Source organism: Chamaea fasciata, unplaced genomic scaffold, assembly GCF_029207755.1.
Source record: "Chamaea fasciata isolate MVZ Bird 193981 ecotype frontalis unplaced genomic scaffold, bChaFas1.0.hap1 SCAF_2, whole genome shotgun sequence".
In the NCBI taxonomy this organism is placed as follows: domain Eukaryota; kingdom Metazoa; phylum Chordata; class Aves; order Passeriformes; family Sylviidae; genus Chamaea; species Chamaea fasciata.
In genome coordinates this window covers 3,807,180-3,826,550 of record NW_027094087.1, presented here as the reverse complement: position 1 = coordinate 3,826,550, position 19,371 = coordinate 3,807,180, and the positions used below count along the sequence as shown (strand labels likewise).

Genomic DNA, 19,371 nt, shown 5'->3' with positions numbered 1-19,371 from the left:
AATCTATTCCTAGACGTGCTTCTCCCAAAAAACAGAGGTTTATATGGAACGATTCAGGCAGATCAGGAGAAAGAATATAAGCAGCAAATGCCTGAAACCAACTCTTTTAAACAAACATTAAACATTTTTGAACTTCAAGATAAACTGACCACAAAGTGCTCTTTTCACGTCCTCTGATGAGATGTTAGCAGATCGTATCTAAGTGTACTTACACAACTTAAATAATTCTATAAAAGATATATTTCAAAAAGTGATTTTGAATGCAGCAAATGGTGGGCTGTTGAATTTCAGACAATGCCAGCAAGCCTGCCTTTTCCTAAACAGAAAGTTTCATGTTTCTCTAGTGAGCTCATGCCCAGCTTTGCGAGCTTCTGTGAGCTGCACAAGGATTTCAAACTCTGAATTTCAAGGCCTGAAGTTCCCTTGCTCCAGTCAGGTATTACACCAGAGTTTAAACAGAGCAGAAAGCTGCTCCTCCAAAACCCCATCAGAAGTTGTAGATTCTATGCAATCCATAAAAAAGGGCTTTGTTTTTTATATTTTAAAAAATTTTCAGTATTTTTGTATCAGTATTTTATAGTATTTTATCCAGCATCTTGCAACATTTTTTTCTGCTGCAAGGAAAGTTTTAGTTGTGCAAGAAAAGGTTTCCAAACTACTAGGACCCTGTCATGATACCAGCCTAATACAATGATTTTAAGTTTACTAAATTTAAACTCCTCCTCTGATGCTCTACAACAAAACCGTAACTTGAAAAGAAAATGTTTATGGCAAAATCTTCAAGTTTGGAAAACATGTATGGTAGGAACATTGGAAAACTCTTAACTGTATAAGCAGAACCACAAAGCACAGTAACAAAATTTGATAAAAACTCTCCAAAATAAAGAGGATTTGCATTTTTTGAGAGCATACAGCAATTACCTCACTTTATGATTGGAAAATGGTGCAAGACTCAAAACTGCAGAAGGGCACGAAGTCTTCTGGGCATTCACTCATGGGTTAAAGCAACTTTTAACTTTCAGGCTGTGCCCTCTAAGAGCAAGCAGCAAGAGACAAAATTCCCAGGTAAGGGATGGATGGATGGATATATGCATTACAAGTCACCCCAAGGCAGAGCAACACCCACAAACGACACCACCAACTTCACAGTGGTAAAAAAAAAAAAAAAAAATCAAGCATGAGAGCAGAAGGGAAGTGGAAGGGTGGAGAGGTGAGTGCCAAGCAAGCTGCTCAGCAGTGAGGAAAACAAAGCTCAGTTTAATATTCTTATTTATACTTTCACACTTGCACTGGGAGCTAAATGCTTAACTTCAAATACTTATGTCCTTGGTTTAGGAGGCAGACTTCCTTGCATTGATGCAGCATTTGTAGTTGGTTTGGGGTTTTTTATACTTTTTTTACCTGAGGCAAACAGATAAACATTTCACCACTTTATGTACTGTCAAGGGCCTTTTCATGCTACTAATAAGGAAGTAACGCGTTGCTAGAAAGAACAAACAACTGATTAGCTGTGAAACAGTCCCACTGATACTGAAAGTAGCACTAAATCTGGAACTTCAGGAAAAGGAAACCGTTGCCTGGTGAATCCCTGAGCATTGTTGTGTCTGCTTTTATATCAGTGCATTTTCTGGACAGAGAGTGAAATAGATGAGAGACTGGTTAAGATTAACAGCTTTGCTCCCTTTTTAAGGTCACACTCTCTTAATGAGTAATTGTTCATCCTGGCACTTGCTGCCACTAAAACAGCTGATAGCAACTCTATTACCAAGTCAGTAGTGATAGAGATATATGTCCCTAACCCCCAACAACCTACAGCTGAGGGAGAGCAATGTCTCCTGCATCTTTCAATTTTCTCTTACATTTCTGAGCTGGCAAACGCGTTCTGAAGGGCAGTCACCTTCACATACACACAGCTATTGCCATACTTATACCCATAACAACTGCCTGTTTTTACAATCAGACTAATTTTTATTAGTGCTTCTTTATTTCTGACATGTCAGGTGGCATTGCTGTAAAGCAAAAAAATGAAGCATGTAACAATGTTTAAAGGCAGAGCCACGACGTTTGTGTTTGGCTGAGGCAGTGGTCACCAGCAGTCTCAATTTATCACTTTTAATTTAAACCCCCATGCCAATGATTTTCATTTTTAAAAGCTATGACTGGCATTTATAGAGTTCAAAATCAAAGGGAAAATAAGCTACAGTTAGGAATTCAACCACTGAGATCAATGAAAACTTGTTTTATAACTGAGAGCGCTCCAGTTAAATCCCATCTGCCTGACAGAAGGAATTTAATGTTTCAAACAGTTCCTTTCCCACTCCAAACTGAGAATAACTTTTTATTGCAGCACTAAGCCACTACTTGCTGGACAGATGCCGACTATTGATGTTGTGCTCTCAGGAAATATTGTGAAGCAACTAAAGGTGAGTGCACCAACCTAAAGAACCATGCACTAATAACCAAATGTCGATTCCTGAACTGTCTGATTGTTGCTGCTGTTCTCTTTTCAGACATCTGATGCACTTTTTCACTGCTGGAAGCCAGTAGCAAAAACTTGAGAGGAATTAGTGGATGGGAGAACATACTTCATATGAATTTATTGTGAAAATAAATGTCTGTTGAATTTCTGAACCATGTAGAAGGTGAATAATCTGGATAATTTGGTCCAATATCCCACAATTAGCAGTTAATTTGATTTAGAATTATTTTATATCACTTTTAAAGGTTAAACAGATAAGCACATATTTCTTCGCTTTTATTACTTGCGAAAATATCTACTAAAATAATGAGTGAATTGAGACATCCACATGTCTCTGTACAGTGGTATAAAAACACTCACCCACTCAGGCCAGAAAAATAGAGAGTGAAGGAGAGAAACTGGAGGCCACATATTATTCCATACTACTCTATATTACACAATAATAAACAATCTTCTATGGAATCTGGAAAGTAACTAAAAATGTTAAAATATACTTAATGTGGATCTTTGGATGGAATTCTTTGTTTTGTTTTGGTTTTTTTTTTTTTTTCTCTAAATAGCCTTTCCTTGACCATAGTTTTCCATCTAGAAAGAGATGCTATGATTTCCTAAACAATTCCTAATCTTTTGGTGAATCACTGTTTTTTGTTTTGAGATCACTAGTGCCATCCAAACACCCAAGATTTTAGCTGTGAAATAGCCAAAGATGATTTGTGGGCAATTTTCGGTCTCATCACTCTCCCTGTAAATCCTTGAATTTACAGGATTATCTACCCCCACTCTGCTACTCTGAGCTGGACCCCTTCCCAATTTATCATTCGGTAAAGAACCCAAAAGGAGACTGCTGCACTTTGTCCTGAAATGTCCCATAAAACACATTTATTTCACATAAAATGGCTGTGAAAGTCACCAGAAGTAAAATAATCACTCTTATTGAAATCTGGAGAATTCGTATTACTGCAGACTAATCTGTGCTAGTCTTGTTTCCTGTTGCAAATACTGTAGTTTTTACAAGGACTATCAAATATTGCTGTAACTCAGAATAATGGAATATTTTCATACTTTGAAGTCCATAGAGTATGCTGTAGTAACATTTACCCTTAATAAATCTTTTTATTTTTAATAATTGCAAACATATCTAAAACCCCCAACAAATAAGCAGGAATATCTAAGCAGAAAGAACAAAAAAAAAAATCTGAAAAAGTCCCATGGAAAATATGGAAATATTACAAAATATTTCCACAAAATTAAATATTCTTATTGCAAATAGAAAGATGTTCGCATATTAACCTGTATTTAGCTTTAGTTAGAATAATGAATCAGTGATAAGTTATTATTTCATACTATTTATACATATATTGAAAGACTTTTTTTTATAATATATGGATGCATATAGAAACAAAACTATATATAATATTATGCCTTTTTTATCCTTCAAATATCTTTAATTATAGAAAAAATCATATCAATATTTTAATTAATTAATTTTAATCTTCCATCAACGGAGACTTACAGTGACTTGCTCATGGAAACTGACATCTATTCCACCCACTGCAATTTTTTTGAAGATGCCAGCATTATCCTCCCTAAAACTTCCTTAGAAAGCCACATTTTTAATGTCCGGCAATATAACCATTATCCTGAAAGGCAAACAAGCTTTATTCACAGTGCTTCTTAGAAGAGCTTAGCTTCATTACGTTTGGTCAATTAAAATTTGCTGCAGAAGTTTCTAATTCACCAGTTCATATCTGAAATATCTTATTCCCTGCCCTGACCAGAATACTCAGTGGTGATCCCTGCCACTGTATATCATTCATTGTGAGAGGTTCCGGATAACTGAAATGTGCTTAATTATCCTGACATGGTACTTGGGAGAGTGCAGAGATAGCACCAATGAGCTTATTTGACATTCCAGTTAAAATCACCAAAGTCAATGAATACACATCTCATTCTTCTGATCTCATTTAATCACGGGATGAATGCCCTTCACAGCTACTGACTACAACAGGAACAAACAAAATCAAGGCACATTTCTTATCTCAGCGCTGTGTGCCTGCCAATTTCTCTGTAATGAGCACTTTACATATTTCTCCACATACACCCCTTTCACAAATTGAAATAAACTATTATTATTAAATATAAATTTTTTTTGGCAGCATTTGGGCATTGCATTTCAGTGACTACTACCTAAATCAGAAGTCTGCTGAAAATGCATGTCATGGACAAATGGTTAATGGTTATAAATAATGGTATACTCTGCAATGAAAGAAACAATTACAGAAGCTGAAAGCCCACATTGGTAAGAAAATTGTGGGAAAAAATACAGCACTGATTAGTCTTTCCCCTCCTCATTCAAACTAGAATTTAATTTTGTTCTCCTCATATTGTGCAAGTTAGAGGAACATATCTTTAAAGATACACATTGGCTGACTCACTTATGGCTAATTCTGGTGTGCGAGAAATGAAAGTAAATGCAACCAGGTTGACTTTTTCTGCCTTAAAAAAATTACTGCCTATCCAAATTTCCCAGCAGAAGAAGAACATTACTGTTAAAAAATTTATAAGCATTAAACCAAACTATTCAGGATATAAATCAAATTGTTTCAAAAGCCACTTTTCTCCTATGAATACTGTATAGTAATCAGGCATGTGTGCAAAGAAACATCAGCTACAAGTGGTGTAACTGTACAGAGGTGACTAGCAGAGTAAAATCTGTGATTAATAACTATGCTACACAAAGACCTTGCCTCTAAACTCTTAATTCTGACAGACTTGAACAAGTCTGAGAACTGAGATTCAGAATTTCTGCCTTGTGGTTTTCTTTCCAATTGAAAACAATCGATATACACACTGACATAAATATGCATACATATTAATATCATTAAATACACTAAATATTGATTGGATAATGCTGAATTTTTTTTTTAAATCTATTGTTTAAATGCATTGTTCATAAATGGCTTAAAGTAGAGAGCATGCATCTTGAGGTTTTTTTTTTTAAAAATCTAAATTTTACTATATTCACATCACATTCAGTATAGACATTTACAGGGTGACCCTAGCCAGTTACCGAGAAGTTGATATTTCTCTTCAAATTTTTCACAAAAATAGCATCAGCAATGCTTATAATGGTGCAGTGGTGGGTGGAGCTATCAATGCAGCTGTGGGTGTGCAGTAAACAAATGCCATAAACTTCTTTTTAATTGTCATCTAGGAAAATGTCAAGTTCTTTCCTTCATCTGGGCTTGAGCTCTGGCAATGCCTGATCGGGAGTTTTGTCATGGTCTCAAAACTGGGTTTTATTTGATCTGCTATTCCAATAATCAGCCATTAAAGAGAGCTGTTCCTTTAGATTTATAACCTGTTAACATAAACAACTTGGAAGATGATTCAAAGGGGCTTCATCATGTCATTATGAAAAGAGAAACCTTCTTGACTATAAAGTTGCAAATTAGAATCTTGTCTGTAGAGATTTGAGACTCGGGGGGAAAAAAAGGAAAGTTGACTTTTGATTAGGGTGAAAGCTGGATGCTACTGTGGGAATCAGTTTAGGATGAGTGAATGGGGAACTCCTCTGCCACCCCAGTGAGGATCCTGAAACTCTCCTGCCACCAGCCAGAAGGATTAATCTTTATAAACTGTCCTGGTAATGTTACTGAGACACAGAATGCCAACCAGATGATGCTCCTAAGCACTTACACCATCTCCATTGTGATTATAACACTTCATGCCTTTAACTCACAGCGATACAGTCGTGTTTATTCCTGGAAGAGACCCTGAAATCCTTCCAGGTATTCATCAGTTCTTAGAGCAATGAGTGATAAGAGGGATTGCTCTTACTACAGACTGTCTCTACTAAACTATAAATATGTCTGAGGAGCCACCTGTACAAGAAATAGACCTTAACTTACTTAGAAAAAGGAATTAGATGAAACAGCTCCAAACACTGGCAAGATTTTACCAACAGATTAGGAAACATCACCTAGGTTGTGTCTAGCAATGGCTCACACACAATAAGATGCATCAGACAACAGAATCCTGACAGATTTGCACTTTTGGAATCTGACTGAAACTTTCAGCTGTCAACACTAAACGGACACAGAAAAATCGGTCAGGTTTTTAATACAGTGGTAGGGTGTGTGCCCTCAGAGTGAAGCCTCTCCTGATTCAGCTCACATTCTGGCAGCTGGTAGCAGGTCTTTGATGTCACAGAGACCAGAGTCACCCACAGACTGCAGAACTGAGCAAGGAGAAGACTCTCCAGGATGCAGTGGCAGAAGGAGAATTTCTCCAGGGTAAACTTTCCACCACTTGGGGTATGTCTCATACTCCTACTGCTTGTAGAGTAATGTAAAACCCCCTCTGTTCTAAAGGAATAGATTGTATGAATGCACAGTGAGTGAATGCACACGTGGACTGTTATTTGGAAATAGCGACTACTGTTTTAAGTTCTGTTTTGCTTGATTATTCATTATTTACTACTTTAATTATGCATGGAAAACCTCAAGTACTTCTGAATTTTCTTCAGGCAACGCAGACACTATGGCATGCTAAGAAAGTTATATATAAAGATGTCCCTTCCATTAGTCATAAGAGAAACATAAATTACAATTCAGCATGTAATTCTCTGCTTCTTCACACGATGATTTAAGTTGACTGAGCACAATTACTTTGTACTCAGCATATTTACTGCTGTATAAAACTTTCTCTCTCTCATAAAGAAAAGGCATCCAGGCACTTTTCTGAACAATGGTATTGTAAAACACTTTTTGATGAGGCTTTTTGTGAAAACGTGTTTTATCTTTCAGTTGTTTACAAATCACTTTAGCAGTGATTCGGGGAAAGTGCTTTAATATGTGCTAATGTGAGCAGGAACATTGCTTAAGTGCCTTTCTGAGCAGAATTGTGTTTATCTGTCCATTTATCTGACTTCAAAGTAGGGATTTATCCTGGTATCTCAAAACATTTTGAAACAAAGCTACTGAAGGATAGCATATAGATCACTTCCCTCATCTCTCCATCTGCCACATTTTTACTTCCTAGCACACCCTGCCCTATTCCTTGTTTGCCACACCAGCTGGACAAGACACGGCACATGCTGTGATTGTACAAGACCATAAATATATATATTTTCTTGGCTAACCAGTCAACAGGCAGGCTGAGTGGTCAGTCAGCTGGTGTCTTTAACACAGAAAGGAATCCTCACAGAGCTGAACTTTGCTTTTCAGCTTGCAGACCTAACCAAGGGCTTGGTGACTCTGAAGGGTCACTCTTCACAATTCTGTTGAATCTTTTTCACCGTTACCAAGCTCACCTTGGCTAACAGGTTCACATTTCTTTATGGTACCTAACAGACAATGTGACCACAGAAATTTTGTTTCCTTCAGAAGCCAAGGGTTAAAAAACAAACCCATGGATGGCAAACTTATGAGTCCTTGTACAAAATTAAAGGAAAAGGTAATCAACATTACCAAGTGAATTTTACAAGACTTATATTAATATTAGTAATTTTTTTTAAGTATTTGATCAGGTCTAGTAATGCTCTCGACATCAAATTACAGAGAGGTTCGATGGTTGCAATTTGCCTTTTTTAAGTGTTACTTTCCTTCAGTCTTCTCCTTGTCACTGTTAAAACTGAGTTCCACACTTCATCTTGCTGATACTTGTGACTGCATGAGGAGGCAGCTAAGATTTTAATATTAGTTGTGGCAGGGCTCTGTGCATAAAAATCAGCTTTAACCACTTTTGAATTAGTTCACTTCTCCTGTCAGCAAATATTCCCCCTCTTTGATGCTCTCAGGCTGCTCTCTTCGCTAATGTGGCAGAATACAATTCTTCCATTTCTGTGGATGCCCACAGAACTCTTCACTGAATTACTTTATTCAGCAAAATATCAACAGCAACATTGTTCTCCAAAAAGAGAGAAAAGGAAACCCCCTGAAGAACAAGCTAATAATTTTGCATGTTTAATGATGAATCTGTTAATTTCACACAAACCATCCAAAAGAAAAGGCCACTAGAGGGAAAGTGAATCCTATATGCTCAAACAAAATAACATGCCAGCTACTCTAAAAGATCGTAGCTAACAGAATGGTCAGAATTTACAGCAGCAGCAGATTTTGGCTTATATTCTTAACAAAGATGTGACAACTGAATAAAACAATTTATGTATTTATAAAGAGGTCGTGCATTTCACGCAACGTGCATACCAAAACCCTTAAAACGGTATGTAGAAAAAGACTGCATATAAAAAGGTAGTATGAACATGGGAAAAGGTAGGTATAATTGTGTAGGTATAATTTATTGCACACCTGTATCTTTCACATTAGACACATACCAAATGCAAAAAAAAAAAAGGATTTAAACCAGTATCTCTGGACTTCTGGTCAAGGGGTCCTTGTAGAAATGAATCTATTTGTGATTTGTTGCCATGTCACGTGTTTATTCTTGGATCTCTGTTTTCTATGAATATGTGCACAAACCTGCGGCATCGTGCAATAACTACCGTCCACTTGATCAGAATTAAGATTATAAGGAAAGACAGACAACAGTGAGTTTATAATAAAATCTCTGCAATGTTCCAAAGCTTTAGTTTTACAGCTTACTTTTCTGAGGTTGGATACCCTAGATTTTACCGTATCCCTTCTTATTTATGACTAAAAGTAACTCAAAAAGATGTCCATTCTTCTCTCCAGACTTTCCATCAACAAAAACCCCATGAATTTTCTTCCACAATTTGTACAACCTTGCATTTTTTTTCCCTGTCCTTTTAAATATATACTCACCATGCTTATAGTTCTATACGACTACACAGCCTGTAAGCCTACAGGAATGGTTTAATCTTTATAACTACATTTTATAGATGACTCCATTTCATTTATTACAGCGCTTTCTCACGCAAAGCCGTCTATTTATATCCAGATAAACTGACAGATATTCTGAAAATCTGCTCTTAAATCCTCTGAAGCCTTTCCAATAGCATGCTTAGTAATGTAAGAATTATTAAAGGGAAGGCAAACAGTCTACAGTTTACTGTCAGTGTGTCAAAAACTATCAAAACATCAGTCTTTTCCCTCTTTTGAGTAAACTGCAGAGAAAATCTCTATCCTCAAACCAGGGACAGACAACAGCAAAAGACATTATTTTTTAAAAGCCTACCACTTAAATACCCATCACAAGCTGTGTTCACACAGATATTATCCACTTTAAAAATGAACTGTATTTCAGGTGACCTCCACCTGGGCGAGCCTGGTGACTGCGTTTAATACCATGGAACAAAACGTCCAAAAGGAAGTTTACACAGGGGAAGTTTCTGGCGCCTCACTTTCTCACTTCAGTGAGAAAGGAAAAGGGAGATGCAGGTTTCCAACATGACACATTGCCTCAGTGCTCCAGGCAATCCTCAGTGCAAGGCCTATATATCACTAGGCATCTTATGTAATTATACACATTATCTTATGTAATTAGCTCTTCTGTTACCATCACGGACAGTGAGTGAGTGGCTTTTGTGCTTTTTCAAATCAATTTTCATGAATATTATTAGCATTACCATCACTGTCATTATTATCATCATCATCACAGCAAGCTGTTCATTTTTGTATGCCCAAAGGCAAATGAGTCATTACTTACTCATTGAAAAACTACTCGTCCCAGATACGCACAGGTAAGCAGATTTTTTGCTAGGCTGATCAGTGAAAGAACCCAGGGCCTTCCCTACAAGTGGAACATAACAGGATCCTCCTGAACATTAGCACTTTTACTAAGCAGAAACATATCATCAAATGTGTTCTACTCAAAACAGAAGTTCTGCCAGCTCAGTTCCTGTTCTACATCAAACACTTCAGCTGCGGTTGCAATGTCACTGCACAGCAGGTGAAAACCACTTCTGGAACAAATGTCAGCAAGGGATAATTCCGAAATAACCTTCTTGTCTACAGTTACACAAGCCAGAAGAGAGCAGTGCTATATGGATAGCATTGTTGCTAACCTATGATGCTGTTGCCTGGCACAGTAAGTATTTCTAAAGAAGAAAAAGTAGCAGAAATAAATGAAAACCAGAGAGTTCTTTTAGTTTCCCATGTTTCTCACAAAGATTCACCTTGGACATGAATTCAAACTGAAATGGGGGCAAGAAAAAGCTCAAAACAATAATGCGAAGTTTACACTTAAAGAAATTAAAAAAGAAACTATTAGGAGAGCTCACCTGAGGAAATTGCTCACACAGATGCAGAAGTATCTAACAGTGAGGCATGCTGAATTAGTGCTACGAAACACAGACACCAAAGAAAGTGAGTTCACTTTCACTCTGCCTTTGAACTGTGGAGTTGTAATGGATAACCTGTGGTGCTCTACTCCTGCAACACTGAAACTGCAAAAGCACCAGACTCCAGTCCTTATGAACCACTGACACAGCTGGTATTAGATGGCTAAAGCTTGCACATAATTTTGAACAGAAAGGTACGGGTTTGTGCCCTGTCTAATAGGGTCAAGGGCCAACTGAATCACAGAATCACAGAATGTGTAGGTTGGAAGAGACCTGCAAGATCACCGAGTCCAACCCAGCCCTAACACCTGAACTAAACCATGTCACCCAGTGCCACATCCAGTCTTTCTTTAAACACATCCAGGGATGGTGACTCTACCACCTCCCCAGGCAGACTATTCCAGTACTTAATCACTCTTTCCATGAAAAACTTCTTCCTAATATCCAACCTATGTTTCCCTTGACGCAGCCTGAGACTGTCTCCTCTCATTCTGTCAGTTGCTGCCTGGAGAAAGAGACCAACCCCCAGCTGTCTACAACCACCCTTCAGGGAGTTGTAGAGAGTGATAAGGTCACCTCTGAGTCTCCTTTTCTCCAGGATAAACAACCCCAGCTCCCTCAGTCGTTCCTCATATGGCTTGTTTTCCAAGCTCCTTCACCAGCCTTGCTGCCCTCCACTGGACACGCTCAAGAATCTCAACATCTTTCCTAATCTGATGGGCCCAGAGCTGAACACAATACTCAACTGCCAGAAGCATTTAATGCCCTCATCAGCAGAAGCTAAAAGTCCTCATGGAAGGCACTTCAAAACATCCAGCAATCTGCTAAACACCCTAACCCGCTGACCCAGCCTTGCGAGGAACAAAGCATCCCCGCAGCGAGTGCTGAGGTGACAGGGTGACCGCCACGCGGTGCTGGCACTTACCATCTTGGTCTGTGGTGACGGTGATGGCCGTGAACTGCTTGGGGGAGAAGCTGAGCTCGGAGACGCCGTTGGTGGCCTCGATCTCGAAGGTGTAGTTGACGTGGGACACGAAGTCGAGCACGGTGACGGAGGAGTTGGTGAGCCCCGTGTGCCGCGGGACGAAGCGGATGCCGCCGCCGCAGACCTCGCACTGGCTGGCGTCCGAGCCGCACTTCTTACAGATGACACTGTAAGTGAGGTCCTTTCTGCCCCCCGTGTCGCTCGGGGGGCTCCACTCCAGCATCAGAGCTGTCTCGTTGATGTTAAAAACCACGTTCCTCGGAGCAGAAGGCGGCCCTGCAGAAAAGGAGGAGGAAATAGAAAGCTAAGCTGTGCGAAACAGAAAAATGCGTTAAGCGAGATAATGGAAAAGTTTAATAATGAGTGTCCGTGCTTTGTTTACAGAAGAGTATAAAACCAAAAAATATGGAACAAACGCCTATTATTAGATATAAGCCATATACGTAGTTTTAATGACTGGTTTATGCAAATGTCTGTAAGCTCTTAGCAATTTGCTATTAGTTAGAAAACTTTAAAACGGCCTTGTAACAAAAAGAACTTTGACTGCTGTTAGCAAGACGTGAGCTGTTGCCATCCTTCAATTGTCTCACCCTGTAATGAAGCTGATGTTGCAATAAAAGCTCAAGAAACATCTCCCAGAACTCCTGTCCTGTTGTATAGAAAAACTACATCCAACATTAAGCCAGCGTTACCTGCCTTGGAGAAAAAATTGCCTTAAGGCAATTATTTGCAAATAAAAGATACAAGAGCTACATTTCAATGACAGATTCAGTGTAAAAACGAAAAGTTATCTACATATGATCCTTGGAAAAAAAAGCCAAAACAATAAATTGGTGACATCTCAAAAAGCTGAATAATCAAAATAACTTAGAATTAATTCAGAAAAAAATTTTAGGCAACACAAAAATTACTTGGGAATGTCAAACCTAGACTAGATTACACAAATTTTCAATAAATGGCACTTGATGCTGTGGGATACTGAGGCAGAGCTAACCACAAATTTTATACCCTTATTTTATGTCTAGTAATGTAGGCTTTTCTGAGACTTAAAATCTTTGACATTTTGTAAGAGACAAATTGAGTAATAAATAAATAACAGCTTTGGAATAAGGACAAGAGTTAAAATTGTTTGTACTAGTTCTGCGCCACCAGAGATTTCTTTCTATCCTTCACTGCTTATCCCCAGGGATTTCTTTGCTGCTGTTCATTAACAGGGCTGGGTGGCAACAGGCCAAGGCTATTAGAGACAGTTTTCAAGTTTTCTTTCTTTCCCACCTGGCATCTCATCAGCATCAGGATAACAGTGAAGACATCAACTTCTCAACGTAAAGGTCTAAAAGGATGATCAGGAAGCAGGAGAAAAAGTACTCCTTCAAGGCTGTGAGGAGGAATGCAAAGCCAGTCGCAGCAGGCAGAGTGCAGGGAAGCTGTCACCCACCAAGCAGGTGGCAGAGCTGTTTGTGCACTGCCAGATGAACCACAAGTGACCCATTTCCAATTTCCCCCTCATCACATCAAATAGTCAAGGTACGTCCACTAATTCTAAACCGTTTGCTGACTTACTGTGTAGGATCACATGGAAATCACCTGAGGCTTTATATATACATATAAAAATACAAATATAGAGCGATCTAGTGTTTGCCCCCTGTACTGAGCACTGGTTAGCCACCTCAAGTCCTGCGTCCAGTTACAGAAAGGCATTAAGGGACTGGAGAATATCCAGAGAAGGGCTCTGGAGCTGGAGAAGAGTCTGGAGCACGAGTCTGATGAAGAACAGCTGAGGGACCTGGGGGTGTTCAGCCTTAGACAGGGATTAATGAAGGGGTGAAGGAAAGGTACAAATTGTTACAGGATATCTGAATCATCTCAATTTCTTACTGTATTATTCTTCTTCCACTTTAACGTGTTTCAAGCAAGCACTGACGGATGTACGATTTTCAAAATCAATATGGACGTAATCCCAAAATAAAAATTATTATAAGAAACACGGACTTGGAAAATGTGAGGCCTTACACAGCAGGTCTTGGTATATGTGAGATGACTGCGGTAAACTCAGCTGCTGACCTCTAGGGTTTTTGGGCTGAATCAGTTGAATAAGCATTATATTCCCAGCTCTCAATAAAATTACAGTGGTGATCACTTCACCAATGGTTAGCAAAACTTGGAAAACTTTCAGCTTGCTTTGCAGTTTTTGATGATTTATAAAACTGCCAACAGGACTTAGGCATAAAGTTTTGATTGAGACACTGGTAAAACTTCTGAGTGAGCTTTTCCTTATTTCAGAGTTTCTTAAGCAGACTGAAAGGCTACAAGAAATGTTTGCAAATGACACCAGCTAATTTTTAGACGGAGTGAAACATTCATAATTTTAAAGTGATGCATTTTATTTACTTATGTGGCAAAAGCATGGGTATAAAGCCTGGAATGCTTGTAAATAAAAAAGCTGGTACTGTGTGGGAGTGATAACGTGAATAATAAACATTAAGCTTTTCTGTGAACTGTAATTCAGCTACTTTTTCATTTCTGGTATTTACTTGTAACTTTTAATAAGACAGTAATTAACTTTGTCCTGAAATAAATGATGAGTTATCTGCTGGATTTCAAGCACTTGATATTTAAAATATATGGAAGTGTTACACTGCTTTGCATTTTTTTTAGTGGATAAGAAAGTTTAAAATCTTTTGAATGGATGAGTATTTATTAATACATGCATCTGCCCAGAGTTTATGGGCAATAGATCACCAAACTTTCCACAAAATAACTATGAGGATGAAGGTTCTGGCTACTCTGGAAAACAGTCCTGAGATTGGAATAAGCTAAAACCAGCACACATTACTGCAGCTTCAGTTCTTATTCTTTATGTTCAGAAAAGAGGAATAATTATGTTTCCTCTCAAACCATGCTGTGAGAATTAAATAATGACTGGGTCTTAACAAATTCCCACTGTTAAAACCACGGAGGAGTTTTAGAAATATGGAGGATGAGCTGTAATCGCACTTGCATATGTGCATAACTTTAAGTAGATGAGTAATCCCCTCGAAATAATTGGTAATATTCATGCACTTAAAACTAAGCAGCTGTGTAATTGCTTGAAGGATTGGAGTCAATGCTTTAAAACTGGCTTAAATTTATTCTTACGTAAACTATAGATATTATGACAACAGCTCATCACAGCTCAATCTTGTTTGATGTTATTTCATCAGTTTTGGCAGTCCCAAACAGGAATTAATAGGAATCTGGGCAACAGGAGAGCTTTCTCTGGCTAGGTGGATTTTAATTTTCCATCAGATTTTCCTTGAACTATATGGAATTGCATCTACAGAAGAACCAATAGAATAAATAAAATACTTTTTAATTTTTTTTTTCTAGAGAGTGAAGGTTCTTATAGTCATGATTTGTTACTTATTTCTCAATTGTAAGAGAATACACAAGTTATTGCTCATTCACATTTCAGTGAAAAGGAAAACTATCAATTATGTTAGACGTGTCTTAAAGTATATGACAGTCCTCTTGCAAATGCAGGAAAAACCCTCAAACACACTTCATACTCAAGGCCCCTCATGCCAATTTGCATGAGGATTAAATAGCTTTTTAATTGCTGTTAAATTATGCCAGTTAAACTGTGATTTCATGCAAATATTAAACTGTAATGACATGCAGTGAATCATTTACTAAGATTTAGAACTTGGAACAAAGAGAGACAATTAATTGTAATCCTCAGATTCAGCTAAATTATGTGTCACTGGGCTTTTATGAATGTGGCCTGATTGGTTTGTTATCATTTATAAACTATACAAAGATTATTTGGCACATTGGAAAAAAGCTGCCAGCAATAATCCTCCTGCAGACATCTGCATGCAAAGCTCTCAGGGTTTTCCTTGTATCGATTTTTAAGAAAAACAAGTGTATTGGTGAAAAAAAGAGGATCCTTTCCTCACAGCAAAATTCACTATTTCAAATTTTATGCAAAAGAATAAAATACTTTTCAGTTAGATGAGCATTACAAAAACATGGAACTCTTCCGCTGAGATGGAACTCAGCCAGAATGTGAGTAATGCCTTTTGCTTCATTTACAAATTATGCTGAGGAAGTATTTTGACACTTTCTGTGGAGGAGACTGGCTTGGATGTCTTCTGGTGAAGCAGGTCTGCCCTGAAAGCAACAGAGCTGAGTTTGTGCCTCATGCAGTGCTTTGCACCTCATCTTGTTCTATGTATTCTGTTCCCCTCTGAAAGCAAGGTGCATTTTCCTGTGTACGGAAGGAAAATGTGGAAGTCTGGTGAGGGTAATGCAGTATTCTACACACTTGAGAGTGAAGACTGGAAAAAAAACCTGTTGCTTTTTAAGTGAGAACTGCCAGTGAGAACACTATTGGACTCTTAGAATTTATATCATTTGACTGCTGAAGTTACAGCAGAAGGGCAAAGATCAACCACCACCTTAGGATACTCTCAGAATCAGCATCTGGCTGTGCCCCTTGAGTTCATAATTGCGTTTTGATATCTATGTATGTAGCAGAGATAAACTGTGTCACTTGATGTAGAACTACATTTTCCCCTTTTCACTTACGCTTTTCCTGTGAGGCAGGCAGGAGGAATGGAAGCCAGCGACTGCAAACCAATATCCCAAGTCTAAGCATAATGTTAAATTGCAAAAAAGTGTATAAAATTAAATATGTATATTCATATAAACAACAATAGAGGGAGTAAAGACCCCAAGTGTGTTGCCTGATTTTGCTGCTGAAATTCAGCATTGACTCTTAAAAACAGAGGATTACGCTTTGCAGCAGAGGTTACTGAACAGAGCAGAAGTTTGTTGGGTTCAAATTGTTTAAACATAACATTAAAAGAGGGGCATTCAGACAACTCAGACAACCAATATAAGCCTGCCTGACCTTGAAAAGATGGATCAATTCATCCAATTACTTCATAGTGGGAAATGCTAGACTTTATGTACAGAGCGATGAGACAGGGGATTAGATATGATGCTGTTTGTTGCTCCCTGTGTATGCAGAGAGATCGCTGATAGAGTACTTGCATATGGCAAAGAAATACAGCAAGAAGGAAAAGGAGCAGCCAGAGATTGATAAGAAGTGTAAGTCAAATGAAAAGAGCCTAGGAGAAGGAGATTAACAATATATTCTAATGTAATTTTCATTCTTCTTATTGAAATTAAATTTCTCTTATGGTGTTCTGCAAAGTGAGCACTCTCCTTTAACAAAATGCAGCTACATAAAGTAAAAATGGGAACTGTACAATTTTGTAAAAGTACACAGTCATTCACAAAATTAATCGAAGTGGATTTGAAGCTCATCTTGAAAGAAGTGGATGCCTGTCTTAAATCAAGGTGGGATTTTTTTCCATAATGCTGCAGACGCAAGTTTCTCAGTACTGAGGAATAGTTCTGGAGTGAGGAACGCTGCCTAACCCCATGCTGCCTAATCCTATACAGGAATGAAAAGAGAGAACAAAATATCTACCTCTCTTAGGCATATTACCTTGCAGGGCATGGGGGAGAAAATAAAATGGGCGTCAATAAAGCCAGTCAAACTGTCCGAACATTGAGACATTTGTAAAGGGAATCCACTGTTCATTCTGTGTTTCATTTAAGAATATCTCTCCCTTCAAAGGTCCCAAGAAAAAATTCTGTTTCCTATGTTGTATCTCATATGTCAAGACAGAAATCTGAAAATGAACATGGAAGATGCAGATCTTTCCCAAAGGTGTTTAGGTAAAAATGGCATTTCACTTCTGCACAGCAATTTCTGTCTATTTAGTCAAAGTTCCTCATTTTCTTAAAACTTTTCAACTTCTTTTATTAAAGCATGACAGTTTGGAATGAACAACCTAAATTCCACTCAGATCTGTATCTTTATTTATTAAATTTAAATTAGCCACATCTGCACAGATCCACCAAAAGCACTGAGGCTGGATTTATGACAGAAACATAATTTTAATAACTTAGAGACTAATTTGAAAGCGGCGGGGCTAAAGATATCACTTAGGGAATAACTGGGTCTGAAGACTCTTCATTACTGCTGATGTGCAAGACAAGAACACAGTCTGTCTGTCAAGAGCTTCAGCGTCATTTGTAGAGCTGACAATTAGTGAAATAATCATCACTGTAGGTGTAAGATGAATACATCTGCTGTGGCAATCAATGAAGTACTCAACACCTTGCAGCCTAGGCTGAATGGGACACAATGCATGGTGGCACTGAACCAAGCTGCCAGAATGTGCTGCACTGTCTCCTTTTTTTCTTCCTTCTCCCAAGTTGAGGTGAGATGAGGCACTGATCTCCTGTTGTGGTTAATTTTTGCCCTGCCTCAACTCACTCAGTTACTTTGGCTGACATCCTCCCTCAGTAGGAACGTGGAGGTCTGGCACCAAGTTTTCCCTGACAGTTTTTACCCAAAGCAGCTCTCTGCACTCACGTTTGTTGAGAAATCAGCAGGGTGTTGAAGTAACTGCACTCTGATGCCACAGGGCTCTCATGCTCCTCCCTACCTCATCAACATATCAGGGTATCAGGGCTTAAAATTGTGCCCTGAAAGATAATTATGGAATCATAATGCCCCGTTTGAGTAAGATTTTCAAAGAACTCTCTTTCAGCAATGAAAAATCAATGACCTATAAATAATAAGTCATTTATGATGGAGCCATATCTGCATAATGTATGAATGAAACCCTCTTTCTAAGCATGAAAGTGTCAAGAACACCTGGGATGTGTTGGTTCAGGGAGTAAGTTTTTAATGGCCTGTGCTGGAGGCACTGATTTGAGTGGAATTATCTGTAATCACCATTTTCCTGTGGGAAGCCTGAAAGGACACTGTTTATTTTCCCTCACATATATCATGCAAAATGCCAGGCCCATGTGCTCTACTCTGGAGTGAGCTGGGACTGGGGGGGACACTCTCTGAACCCCGAGCCTCCCCTGAGGTATCCAGAGGTTGGGGCTTACCTTTCCCTAAGAAAAAACCCTCTGGTTAGATTACACAATTTTTCGCCTTGGGTCTGAGGAGTGCTATCTTTAGGGACCATCACCCTCACGTGGTGGATGGACGACAGCTTGGCCTTGGTAAAGACCTCAGTGTCGATGAATGTGTAAACCAGCTTTAAATTATCAGGACCATTCCACATTTGCCCAAATTTCAGTGTCATTGGAAAAAACCAGCACGAGCAGAGGAAGCAGCTCAGTTCAGTCAGCTCAGTTATTTTTATGTGATGCTGCATAAAACATCCCAAAACACGGCTATGCACTGATGGTTACTGCAACAGAACTTTGTCTTTAGGGCTTTAGGTCTTAAAAGTTTTGTGTACTTAATCTGTCAAAATACTTCATGAATTTAACATGTTAGTTTTTTCAGAATTCTCTTAACTGTGGCACAGAAAGTACCAAGATCAAATCCTCCACCAAAAGAATTAGTAAAGCGTCATATCAAAACCTGGGTGTCTTAAGAGGATTCTGCAAACTCTCGTAATCACCTTTATTACACAAGTGATTTTAATAGCCTATTAAAATAAAATATTTCACCCACGGATTTTTAAATACTGCTATTTGTTCCTAGTTCCGGGACTAAATAGATATAGTTGCTTTACAATCAATAAATTAATCCCAATGAACAATGAACCATGAATGAAATTC

General features: G+C 38.4%; 1 protein-coding gene across 3 annotated transcripts in view; it reads right to left on the bottom strand.

Annotated features, from left to right (window-relative positions):
* Positions 1-19,371, bottom strand: part of EPHA6 (EPH receptor A6) — a 355,785-nt gene that overhangs the window by 162,968 nt on the left and 173,446 nt on the right. For 2 of the 3 annotated variants that reach the window (XM_066207884.1, XM_066207890.1), the window contains one exon: positions 11,668-12,003. In XM_066207884.1, coding sequence (XP_066063981.1) covers positions 11,668-12,003 — 336 coding nt within the window. Of the gene's footprint in view, positions 1-11,667; positions 12,004-19,371 lie in introns of those variants that run through there. The other variant, XM_066207900.1, reaches the window with a different exon arrangement.